Source organism: Rhincodon typus, chromosome 17, assembly GCF_021869965.1.
Source record: "Rhincodon typus isolate 14 chromosome 17, sRhiTyp1.1, whole genome shotgun sequence".
NCBI classification, from domain to species: Eukaryota; Metazoa; Chordata; class Chondrichthyes; order Orectolobiformes; family Rhincodontidae; genus Rhincodon; species Rhincodon typus.
In genome coordinates, this window is record NC_063348.1 from 48,214,206 (window position 1) to 48,227,751 (window position 13,546).

Genomic DNA, 13,546 nt, shown 5'->3' on the forward strand with positions numbered 1-13,546 from the left:
CATACACTCTGTCAAAGCTTGTCTGGAGGATAAGTTCACAATGTGATTTATTCAATTCGGATCAAGATTGAAATAGCCCATGAGTTTTATAATGTTTTTCTTCCAAACCCCATTTTATGGAGGGAATTGAAGTAAAGATGAGAATTTTTAAAATTGAGGCATTAGTAGACAACCACTGTAGGTCAGCAAGGGTGAATATGCGTGAATTGGACTTAGAAGGTGTTTTAGGTGTAGGCTGTGGAGCTTTGGATGGGCGTGGAATGAACAGGTGATCATAGTTACCTTTGGGCATGTGACATGAATCAGTTTTAGCAGCAGCTTTGCTGAGCTGAGGCAGTCTTTGAGTTGGGTGAGGTTATACAGGTGGAAGTCCTGGTTTCTGAGCAGGTATGTGGTTGGAAGTGTATCATGTGGTCGAATACTTGATTGAAGTTGTGATCAATCTAATTCTGCTTCAAACAGTTGCTAGGGATGGAGTTTGTGAACAGGAACTGAAAACAATGGAATGTTATCCTCCGTTTTCAATATTTTTGAATGAAGTCCTGCTTACCCAGTGTAAACAGTGTAACAAATCAGACTGGGAGGAATCCTGAGGGAGTGGTTGGATGAGTGATCAGGGTATCCTTGGCTTCCATTTGGCACTTAATCGGTTTTTGAATAACATCATAAAATATACCAATAGAACAAATAGGAGCAGAAGTTAGCCCTTTCGGCCTGCTCTACCATTCTGAGATTATGGGGGGCCCCTCCCAGTTTGTTTATAACTGCACTTCCAAAATCCAAAATCCAAAATGCCTAGACTTTGGCCCTTCATTCACTGACTTTACTGCAGCTACTGAGCTCCTGGTCCTGCTCCCCTGACTCTTGCCACAAAATTGTTGAGACAACTCCCCCTCCCCCTCCCCCTCCCCCATGTTAGCAGCTATTAATGCTTCTTGCTCCTCCAGGTACTTTCCACTTTTCCCTCTCAAAACCACTTTAAAACCTCTCAAAAAATACCCTAGATATCCTCCACCCTATCGCTAATTTCCCTTTCAAGTCCTTGAACAGCACTTGCTGATCAAATCCAAACTCCTCTTTCCTGGGCCTCCATGTTTGAACTCCATCAATCAAGTTTCCATTGTACCAAAGTAATCACTTTTTATCAAAGTCACATGCTACACCAGTTTACTGTAAAAGAGTAAACAATCCCATCTCAATTTTATATCCTGTCAACCTGAGGCAGCCTTTTACACATTTGACCATGAAGTCCTCTTCCAACACTTTGCCACTGTTACTCATCTCCGTGGTACAGAACTTGTTTGTAGTCATAGCCAGCACATCACTTGTAATGGCCTCTCTTCATGCTTCTATATTATTACATTGTCCTCCAAGAATCCTTTTGCTTATTTCTTACATTGGATGTGATCTTCAGCGATATTGGCAATGGCATCTATTTTTGCAAGTGTGCTGATTAAGCACAGCTCTACCCCACCATGTCCTTTGTAACCATTACCCCTCAACACCACCACTGTCTCTAAATTGTCAGATTGCTTGTCTTTTAGAAACTGAAAGAACTGCAGGTAGAATCATACAGGTGTACATCATGGAAACAGACCCTTTGGTCCAACCTGTCCACGCTGACCAGATATCCTAAATAAATCTTGTCCTGTTTGCCAGCATTTGGCCCATGTCCATCTAAATCTTTCCTTTTCGTGTGCCCATCCAGATACCTTTTAAATGTTGTAATTGTACCAGCCTCCACCACTTCCTCTGGCAACTCATTCCATACACGCACCACCCTCTACGTGAGTAAGTTGCTCCTTGGATCCCTTTTAAATATTTCCCTTCTCACCTTAAACCAGTGCACGCTAGTTTTGGACTCCCCCACCCTAGTGAAAATACCTTGTTTATTCACCCTATCCATGCCCCTCATGATTTTATAAACCTCGATAAGGTCACCCCTCAGCCACTGCTTGACACTCCAGGGAAAACAACTGTAGCCTATTGTGTCTCCCTATAACTCAAACCCTCCAACCCTGGCAACATCCTTGCAAATCTTTTCTGAACCCTTTCAAGTTTCACAACATCTTCGCTATGGCAAGATCAGAATTGCAGTGTTCCACAAATGGCCTAACCAATGTCCTGTACAGCTGCAACATGACCTCCCAGCTCCTATACTCAATGCACTGACCAATAAAGGCAAGCAAACCAAATGCCGCCTTCACTATCATCTACCTGCGACTCCCCTTTCAAGGAACTATGAACCTGCACTCCAAGGTCTCTTTCTTCAGCAACACTCCCCAGGTCCTTACCATTCAGTGTATAATTCCCGGTTTGCCTTAAAATGCAACACCTCTCATTTATCTAAATTAAACTCCATCTGTTGCCACTCAGCCCATTGACCCATCTGATCAAGGTCCTGTTGTAATCTGAGGTAACATCCATTGTCCACTACACCTCCAATTTTGGTGTCATCTGCAAATTAGCTAACCATACTCCTATGTTCACAACCAAATCATTTATATAAATGACAAAAAGCAGTGGACCCAGCACCCCTCCTTGCAGCACACTGCTGATCACAGGCCTCCAGTCCGAAAAATGACTTTCCACCACCACCACCCTCTATCTTCTACCTGTGAGCCAGTTCTGTATCCAAATAGCTAGTTCTCTCTGTATTTCATGTGATCTAACCTTGCTAACCCACTATACCATGTGGAACCTTGTCGAATGCCTTCTTGAAGTCTGTATAGATCGCGTCCACTGCTCTGCCCTTGTCGATCCTCTTCGTTACTACTTCAAAAAAGTCAATCAAGTTAGAGACACGATTTCCTGTTCATAAAGTCATGTTGATTTACCCTAATCCATCTTGCCTTTCCAAATACATGTAAATCCTGTCCCTCAGGATTCCCTCGAACAATTTGCCCACCACATATGTTAGGCTCACTGGTTAATAATTCCCTGGCTTTTCCTTACCACCTTTGTTATAAATGAGAAACAGAGATTGCCGGAAAAGCTCAGTTTGTTTGGCAGCATCTGTGGAGAGAAATCAGAACTAACGTTTCGGGTCGAGTGACACTTCAAGTGATTCTGAGGAAGTGTCGCTCGCCCCAAAATATTAACTGATTTCTCTCTACATGTGCTGCCAGACCAGGCTGAGTTTTTCCAGCAATCTCTCTTTTTGCTTGTCTTTTAATATTGACAAAAAGACACAGTCCTTTGGCTCAAGTTTGACCAAAATTAATTCATTGTCTTAGGGAAGTTAGGGATGGACAATAATTGCTGCCTAGCCAGCGATGCCTTCATCCTGTGAATGAATAAAGAAAACAGGTCACTGCCATAATTTTTAGTTCCTGAGCCACTGACTCCCTTGCAACTCTGACAATGAACCAGGCTATTTTCAACCTTGTGTTACATTTCACCATGAATTGTGTTTCAGACACGCATCTATGCTATTACCAAGTCTTCCCATTTCTACCTCCGTAACATTTTATCTAAAACCACCACTGTCTCAGCTCATCTTCTGAAACGCACGTCCTTTGAGATCTCAAGACTTGACTGTTCTCACAAGTGGCCACCCTTCTGCATTTTGTTTCCCCTTTTACTTGTGAGCATCCAAAGCCCTGCTCCCTGTAACCTCACATGGACCAAGACCTCTCAGAATCATACAGCATGGAAACAGATCCTTCAGTCCAACTCCTCCGTGCTAACAAGGCATCCCAATCTGGCCTAATCTCATTTGCCAGCAATTGGCCCAGATTGCTGTAAACCCGTCCTATTCATATATGCATCCAGATGCCTTTTAAATACTGTGACTACGAGCCTTCACCACTTCCTCTGGCAGCTCATTCCGTACACTTGTTCCTGCAAAAAAACAAGGGTCTAGGCCCGAAACGTCAGCTTCCCTGCTCCTCTGATGCTGCTTGGCCTGCTGTGTTCATCCAGCTCTACACCTTGTTATCTAAGTTACCCATCAGGTCCCTTTTTTAAAAATCATCCCCTCTCACTAAACCTGTGCCCTCTAGTTTTGGACTTCCCCTGCCCTAGGAAGAAGACCTTGGCTCTTCACCCTATCCATGCCCCTCATGGTTTTATAAACCCCTGTAAGGTTACCACTCAGCTTCTGACACTCTGCGGGGAGCCCAGTGTATCCCTGCCACCCAAACCTTCCTGTACCATTCACATGTTACCCTGTGCTCACTGCTCTATATTGCGTAATCAAAAGCAAATACCTCAACTTTTAAATTTTCACCCTTGTTCTCTCATCTTTTTCAGACCCTGACTCTGTATTCACGTGCTGCCTTATTATGGTGTCTTGTATTGTCTCTGATTCTGACGTTTTGAGCAACCCTGGTTTTAATTACTGTATGACTTGTTTTCCATGGCTTTAACTCCTTTAGTCCTAAACTTTGGAATTTCCTCCCAAAACGTCTCTTTCCCAACTTCTGTTCCCTCCTTTTAGGTTGAGGTTTAGGTTTTGTCATGTGTACTCAAGTATTGGGGTACAAGAGTACAGTGAAAAGTGTACTATGTTGCAACACTGTGCCATCTTAGGTACAAAGTACCTAGATACAAGAACTTAGTTGCAGAAGTAGGAAAATAAAGAAATAAATTAAAAAGTTTTGCATGCACCTTAAGATCCATCTCTGACCCCATCTCTAATCATATGCCTTAATATCTCTTTCTTTGTTCATTTGTTCATGGGATGTTGGTCTCGCTGGTTTATTGCCCACGCCTGTTTGCTCAAATGATTAAGTTTCAACCACATTGTTGTAGTTCTGGAGTGGCATGCAAGCCAGACTAGGACAGGATGGCAGATTTCCCTTCCCTCAAGGACGTTCGTGAACTGGGTGGATTTTTCCTGACAATCAATGGTTTTGTGGCCATCATTAAATTCTTAATTCCTTATGTGGCTCTGTCGAATTTTGTTCAACAATGTTCCCGCGAAGTGCTTTGAACTGTTTAAAACCTATATTAAAGTTGCTCATTTTATGAGCAGGCACTTGTACATTTCGATAACTGAAAACTTTCAAAGGACAAAATTCTGCTGAAGTGTTTGTTTTTTTTATAGATACAGGGTTTTATATATAGACTGGCATAAAAATCTCTGAACTGCAGCGGAGGCATGCTAAGGTATTCCAGTCCAGCTCGCAGCCCCATCTGACAGGTCTGCAGTGGAAGCTATTTTTAGGCACACGAATGCCATTTTTAACTCATAAAATATTCATCCGCATCTAGCTGGCAAACCATCAATTTCTATAAATGTGACGGGGGCAAGATTTTTCTTTCTCTCTCCATTTCTTTATTGAAGTGGAACGTTTTGATGAGATGCCAGTGGTGAAACGAAAACCTTGATTTGCAGATCCTCACTGCGTCCATTCATGCTCCTCTGCGCAACTGCTTACGCACCGTTTATTGTCGTCTGTCACGGATGGCTTGTACCTTTTGCGTCTGCTATTCACACGTGAGGGGAAAAGGGAGGGCATGAAGCAGTGAAAAATGGCTTTTTTTTTCCTTCCCGTGTCCTTTTCCTCCATTTTTCTTCTGGGAGGAGGATGCAGCAGGGCTTGTTCTACTACTCAGATTGTCCTTCCTTCTTTACATTTTGGAAACCTGATTTTTCTTGTTAGGAAATCGTACCTGTAGCTGGCGTATCAAAGTGGTTTTGTGATTTTTTTTTAAATTAAAGATGCGGCAACACATGCCTGGCTGCGTTAGCGTGCGCGCCAGAGACTTGAGCAGTTTCTAAATCCGGCATTGAGGGCTTGTTTTGCTTGGTTTGATGGAATCAATCGGGGTGTTCTATTTTTAGAAGCAAAGAGATTGAAATAGCAACTTCGTTTTTCATGAAACAGATCGTCCCCTCCTCCCCTGCGGCAGACGTGCTGCTGAAGCCCTTGTCAGTCAGACCTTTGCTCTTGGATGGGTTGTATCTGTCACGATTGCAGTGGTATTAGCCGTTAATCAATGGAGTGTTACTGCACGGATAAAGGTCACCAGGACCTGCCCAGAATAACTAAACTTTCAGGCGTGGGCATTGCAGTCACAATTCAGGCGGGCGATGTCAAAAATAAAAATACAGGAACTAAAAATATCCCAGATGTACATGGAACTGTTAAAATATAATTTTTCTTTGCATTTATAGTTTGAATAGATAAGATTAGAGCTGAAAATAGGATTGCTGCTAGCAGGTTGCAGAAGCATTTTCTTCATTCAAGTAGGAATAACTCCTGGTAGCAAATTTTAACAACTTGTCACTAACCTCTCAATTAGTTAAAATAACTCAGTTTAAGTTTGTAGTTTGGCAGATTTTTTGTTTGAGAATCACAGATTGCAGGTTTACTTTTCAAAATAAAAACATTTTTTCATTTTCTGGCTGGGTCCTTAGAAGTGCAAGATGCTGAATTTTCATTTTTAGAAGAAAATTATTTGCAGGGCTATAGGGGATTGGCATTAGGTAAATGGCTCATGCAGAGAGCTGGTACAGACGTGGGCTGAATGGCCTCCTTTGCTGTAACGATTCTATTGGTAATGATGCCAGCCTGTTACAATCTTTGAGTTCTATCATGTACATTAAGGAATGTTCTTTTACTTTGTATTCTGCATGTGGATGGTACTGATATGACTACGCTTGATAACAATTCCACATTGCCCTGCAAAGCTGATAATGGATCCTCATTGCAATGTTTTTTAACAGTTGAGGAAGTCATTTGACAATGAGACAGCATTAGGAGTTAGAATACGGGTTTTGCACTGGAGTCACATATAGACAAACCTGAATTGAGATGACTGGTTCCTTTTTCACTATAGACGTGGAGCGAATAAATTGGGTGTTTCTGGCAAGGAGGCACTTTGACATTTGATTTACTGGATTGACACCAATCTATAAATAACCAAATCAATTGGATATTCACAAATTGGTGTGAGATTTGAGTTTGCAAGGTTCAGGTTCATCCAATGCCAGAATCAAAACGCTGTGAATACTTAAGATGTCTATCAATGATTTGTAGTGATTATAATGGATGTTATAAGGCATCTCTAGAGTACATAGGACTTAAACTTCGGCCTCCTGGTTCAGAGGTAGGGACACTGCCACTGCATTAGATGTGTCCTCCCTTTTTCATCTTATCCCATTCATCAAGTTAAACTTGGTACTAGTTAACAGAACATTTATCCAAGCCATTATTGTCTAAAGGCGCAATAGGAAGTGACATTTTAATTGTAACACCATTTTATTGTCTCTCAACGTTCATGTTCCAACCAAGTTGCTGTTGCAGTTTTGAGGAAGGGTCACCGGACCCGAAACGTTAACTCTGATCTTTTCTTCACAGATGCTGCCAGAACTGCTGAGCTTTTCCAGCAACTTCTATTTTTGTTGCTGTTACAAGTTCAGATTCTTTTAAGAGATGGACCTTCTGTAATTTTCATTTCAACAACTATGCAGTAGATTTCTCCTGCCTAGTTTGAATCTAGGTCATCAACACAAATCAGTCCCAGTGCTTCCAGGCAACACCTGAGCACAGCAGGCTCCCTACAAGCCACAGGTCCTATTGTAATAATGCTTTTACATGATAAATTGAATATTTTAGTTCTCCTTAGGCTCTATAAGCGAAGCCGGACTTAACATGGGTCCATCTTTTTGGTAGTTTCCAAATACTGGAAGAGTCATACCTCAATCATAGAATGGTAGAGCACAGGAGGAGCTGATTTTTGCTGCTCTTTGGTGCATCAGTTCAGTTAATCCTGCTTTCCCACTGTTTTTACCCCTTTGCCCAACCAATTATTTTCCTTCACGTGTTTATCAAATTCTCTTGAAAGCTGTTATTGACACTGTTTCCACGACCCTTTCAGCTAGTGTATTCCAGATCACAACATGCTATTTTTATTTGAAGCATTCTTTAAAAACAATTTATTTTTGGAATAATTGTGGAGGGAGCTAAATTGGCCATTTTATGTAAAGTGTGGAGGAAAAGAACAAAAGTCTTGTTATAAAATTATTTCTTGGTACATTGTATTTTGATTTATCAAAAATAGTTATGATCCTACATTGATATATATTTATAGTTCATTGTCGATTCTTTAAGTTGTTAAATATGAACTTTTTTGTTGCAGTTGTTACAGGAGCAACTGATGGAATTGGGAAGGCTTATGCGAAGGAGGTATGTTAGAAAATTAGTCACATTTTTAATGGATAATTTCTTTGCTGCACACTTTTTAAGGAAATCAAAATCTTCACTTTGATCAGGATAAAATTTCGCAACTTTTTACTAATTGACACTCTTGGAACAAATGTGTCTATGTAAATGTATATTATTTCTGTTATATTTCTGCTCAGCCAGAAAGCATTTTATATAGGGTGCCAGAAAAGACTGAAGCAAGATTATATAGTTTGATTTCTTAAAATATTGTTTACCTGTAACTTTTTTTGACTTTGCTTGATTTTTGACATCTTCTCTCCACACGCTAGCTCGCCAAGCATGGTATGAGTATTGTCCTTATCAGCAGATCCCAAGAAAAATTGGATCAAGTTGCTAATGAAATAAGTAAGTCGATCTTATCTTCTCTCTCTTTTCCTCCTCTTCTCACCACTTCCTCCTGTATTACCAAATATTATCCATGCATGTACACTTTCAGCAAAGTCATATTGGAATAAGTTCTGACCCCTATTTCAGAAAAATCCGAATTAAGTTATATTTCTACCAAATAAGAAAAATACCTGGATGTTAATGTAACTCTGTTTGGGGAAGGAATGTGAGGTGGAAACAAAAAGAGAATCTGGCTGTTTACTGAATAGCATTGACACATTCATTAAAAATGAAGGATGAATTGTTTGAGAGCAGGTTATTAGGGTTGGTCAAAAGTACTCCAGCTTTAAAGGCTAATACATTGACTTAAAAGTAAAATAAGATTGGCTTAACTCAGCATTGAAAAGTTACCAACCTGGTGACGCACAACTAACAGTCTGTGAGGTAAAGATTTATATAAATGTTAGTGGTGAAATTTTCTTATAGTAAGGCTCCAGGAATCAACTTTTTGCATTCAGCAAGTATGTTGGCTGTGGACTATTTTTTACCTCATTTTGTTAAAAAAAAAAACAACAGTTGGGTCTAATTCACTTTATGTCGTCATTGTCTTCAGGAATAGCGCCAGAAGACTGGAGACTAGCAAATGTTGTCCACTTGTTCAAGAAGGGGAGTTGAGACAACCCTGGTAATTATAGACCAGTGAGCCTTACTTCGGTTGTGGGTAAAGTGTTGGAAAGGATTATAAGAGATAGGATTTATAATCATCTAGAAAGGAATAATTTGATTAGGGATAGTCAACATGGTTTTGTGAAGGGTAGGTCGTGCCTCACAAACCTTATTGCGTTCTTCGAGAAGGTGACCAAACAGGTGGATGAGGGTAAAGCGGTTGATGTGGTGTATTTGGATTTCAGTAAAGCGTTTGATAAGGTTCCCCATGGTAGGCTATTGCAGAAAATACGGAGGCATGGGATTGAGGGTGATTTAGCGGTTTGGATCAGAAAGTGGCTAGCTGGAAGAAGACAGAGGGTGGTGGTTGATGGGAAATGTTCATCCTGGAGTTCAGTTACTAGTGGTGTACCTCAAGGATCTGTTTTGGGGCCACTGCTGTTTGTCATTTTTATAAATGACCTGGATGAGGGTGTAGAAGGATGGGTTAGTAAATTTGCGGATGACACCAAAGTTGGTGGAGTTGCGGATAGTGCGGAAGGATGTTGCCGGTTACAGAGGGACATAGATAAGCTGCAGAGCTGGTCTGAGAGGTGGCAAATGGAGTTTAATGCGGAAAAGTGTGAGGTGATTCACTTTGGAAGGAGTAACAGGAATACAGAGTACTGGGCTAATGGTAAGATTCTTGGTAGTGTGGATGAGCAGAAAGATCTCGGTGTCCATGTGCATAGATCACTGAAAGTTGCCACCCAGGTTGATAGCGTTGTTAAGAAGGCGTACGGTATGTTAGGTTTTATTGGTAGAGGGATTGAGTTTCGGAGCCATGAGGTCATGTTGCAGCTGTACAAAACTCTGGTGCGGCCGCACTTGGAGTATTGCGTACAGTTCTGGTCACCACATTATAGGAAGGATGTGGAAGCATTGGAAAGGGTGCAGAGGAGATTTACCAGGATGTTGCCTGGTATGGAGGGAAGGTCTTATGAGGAAAGGCTGAGGGTTTTGAGGCTGTTTTCGTTAGAGAGAAGAAGGTTAAGAAATGACTTGACAGAGACATACAAGATGATCAGAGGATTAGATAGGGTGGACAGTGGGAGCCTTTTTCCTCAGATGGTGATGGCTAGCACGAGGGGACATAGCTTTAAATTGAGGGGTGATAGATATAAGACAGATGTCAGAGGTAGGTTCTTTACTCAGAGAGTAGTAAGGGCGTGGAATGCCCTGCCTGCAAAAATAGTAGACTCGCCCACTTTAAGGGCATTTAAATGGTCATTGGATAAACATATGGATGATAATGGAATAGTTTAGGTTAGATGGGCTTCAGATTGGTTTCACAGTTCGGCGCAACATCGAGGGCCGAAGGGCCTGTACTGCGCTGTAATGTTCTATGTTCTATGTTCTATGTTCTATGTTCTAAGACAGTACTGAAGGCAGAACATTAGCTACATTTTCCTCCAACTGAGTTGGTAACTAGAAATCTAAAGATACTTGCAGCTAATTTACGGTCAAATGTGTGTTGTGCAGTTTATGGGCATTTCCTCATCCAAACACACAATGTTAAAGCCAGCATTTATTACTCGCTCCTAATTGCTTTTGAACAAGTCGCTTGCTTCAGAGAACAGTTAAGAATCAACCAAGTTGCTGTGGGTCTGGAGAAATATTTAGGGCAGACTAAATAGCTACAGGAGAATCCCAGAGGTAGTAGGAACTGTCGATGCTGGAGTCTGAGATAACAAGGTGTAGAGCTGAATGAGCACAGCAGGCCAGGCAGCATCAGAGGAGCAGGAAAGCAGGAAATATCTGAGGAAGGATCCAGACCCAAAACGTCAGCTTTCCTACTCCTCTGCTGCCTGGCCTGCTGTGCTCATCCAGCTCTACACCTTGTTATCTCAGGAAAATCCCAGGTAGTGTTTTGTTTTATGGCACCCTCCGTTTCATGGGGACATTACTAGTCAAGGTTTCAGTTCCAGATTTGTTTTTCATTGGATTTGAATTCTACCAATTGCATGATGTTGGCAAAGGCATTCTGGAATTCTGATCCAGTGGATTGATAGAATGGCAATGTATTTCTTGGTCAATATGGTGAGTCGCTTGGAAGAGAATTGCAGGTGGTGGGTGTACCTATGTGTCTGCTGTTCTTGTCCTTTTTAGATGTTAGTGATCATATGTTTGGAAGGTGCTCTCTAAGAATCATAGATCATAGAATCCCTACAGTGTGGAAACAGGCCCTTCGGCCCAACAAGTCCACACTGACCCTTGGAGCATCCGACCAGATCCATCCCCCTATACCTCACCTAAGTTACGCATCCCTGAACACTATGGGCAATTTAGCATGGTCAATCCACTTAGCCCGCACATCTTTGGACTGGGGGAGGAAACTGGAGCATCCAGAGGAAACCCATGCAGACCGGGGAGAATGTACAAACACCACACAGTTTCCCGAGGGTGGAATTGAACCCGGGTCCCTGGCGCTGAGGCAGCAGTGCTAACCACTGTGCCACCCCAGATGAAATGGCATGATTTGAATCCACGTCTGGAGAGCAGTAGCCTGAGTCCCTGGATTACTAACTTAGTGTCATTACCACTATGCCACCCTCTCTAAACCTTGGTGAATTTCTCCAATGCAACTTGTAGTTGGTACTGAGCATCATTGGTCGTGGGACTAGATGTTGTGGATCAGGTACCAGTCAAGTGGGCTGCTTTGTCCTGGATGGTGTCAGAAACCTTCAATGTTGTTGCAGCTACACTCATTCAGGCAAATGGGGTTTATTCCATTACACTGCTGACTTGTGTCTTATAGATGATGGACAGCCTTTGGGGAGTCAGGAGATCAGTTACTCAAGTCCTAACCTTTGACCAGCTCTTGTAGCCACAATATTTGTATGGCTAGTCCGGTTCAGGTTCTGGTCAATTGTAACTCCCAGGATGTTAATAGTGGGCGGTTCAAAGCTGGTAATGCCATCAAATATTGAGGGGTGATAGTTGAATTCCCTTTTGAAGATGGTCATTGCCTGGCACTTGTGGCCCAAGCCTGGATCTTGTCCAGGTCTTAGTTGCATTTGGACATGGACTGCGTCAGTATCTGAGGAATTGTGAATGTTGCTGAATTTTGTCCAATCAGTAAACATCCCCTCATGATGAGAATCAAATTGATTGACCCTAGGAGACTACCCTGACGGACTCCTGCAGAGATGTCTTGGAGATGATTGAGCTCCAACAACCACAACTATCTTTCTTTGTGCTAGATAAGTCTCCAAGCAGCAGGGCCTAGATTTCCACTGACTGAAATTTTGCTCAAGCTCCTTGATGCTACACTTGGTCAGTTGGTCACACTCTTGCCTCATCTCAAGTTCAGTTTTGTTCATGTTTGTACCAAGACTGTAACAAGGTCAGGAGCTGAGTGGACCTGGCAGAACCCAGACTGAATGCCAGTGAGATGGTTATTGCTAAGCAAGTCCTGTTGCTACCACTATTGATGACATCTTCCATCACTTTATTGATGGTTGAAAATAGACTGATGGAGTGGTAATTGACTTTGCTTTTTTTGTGTTCAATTTGTCAAGTCTTTGCCAGTATTGTAACTGTACTGGAAAAGCTTGGTAAGTTCTAGCACATAAATCTTTAGTACGATTGCTGGAATATTGTCAGGGCCTTTGCATTATCCTGTTCATCCAGCTAGTACTTGATAACATGTGGAGTGAATTGAATTGGCTGAAGACTGGAATGTGTGATGCTGGGAACCTTCTGGAGGAGGCCAAGATGGGTCGTCCACTCTCACTTCTGATGAAGATTGTTGCAATTGCTTCAGCCTTATTGTTTGCAGTGACATGCTGGGTTCCTTCATCATTTGAGGGTCGGGATATTTGTGAAGCTGCCTCCTCTAGTGAGTTAAAAACCAAAAGAACTGCGGATGCTGTAAATCAGGAACAAAAACAAAGTTGCTGGAAAAGCTCAGCAGGTCTGGCAACATCTGTGAAGGAAAAAACAGAGTTAACGTTTCGGGTCCGGTGACCCTTCCTCACAACGGATGGTGGCTGGGAAAACATCAGTTTATATGCGGAAAATAGGGAGGTGGGTGGGGTAGGGAGTAAACGCTAAGATAGAGCCCAAAGAGAGAGAGAAAGACAGTTGGACAGACAAAGGAGTTGCTAACGATCAGGCTATTCACCCTATTCACCCTATCAGGCTATTCATCAACTATTCACCCTCCCAGCCTGATCGTTAGCAACTCCTTTGTCTGTCCAACTGTCTTTCTCTCTCTCGCTCTATCTTAGCGTTTACTCCCTACCCCACCCACCTCCCTGACTAGTTATTAATGGTGGAGTAGGGATATGCTGAGCCTTGAAGTTGCTGAGCCTTGAAGTTGCTGAGCCTTGAAG

At 42.2% G+C, this 13,546-nt stretch overlaps 1 protein-coding gene across 1 annotated transcript in view; it reads left to right on the plus strand.

Moving 5' to 3' along the window:
- Positions 1-13,546, plus strand: part of LOC109922926 (very-long-chain 3-oxoacyl-CoA reductase-A-like) — a 155,547-nt gene that overhangs the window by 34,876 nt on the left and 107,125 nt on the right. Inside the window, exons 2-3 of the mRNA XM_048606889.1 lie at positions 8,092-8,138; positions 8,447-8,522. Coding sequence (XP_048462846.1) covers positions 8,092-8,138; positions 8,447-8,522 — 123 coding nt within the window. The remainder of the gene's footprint in view (positions 1-8,091; positions 8,139-8,446; positions 8,523-13,546) is intronic.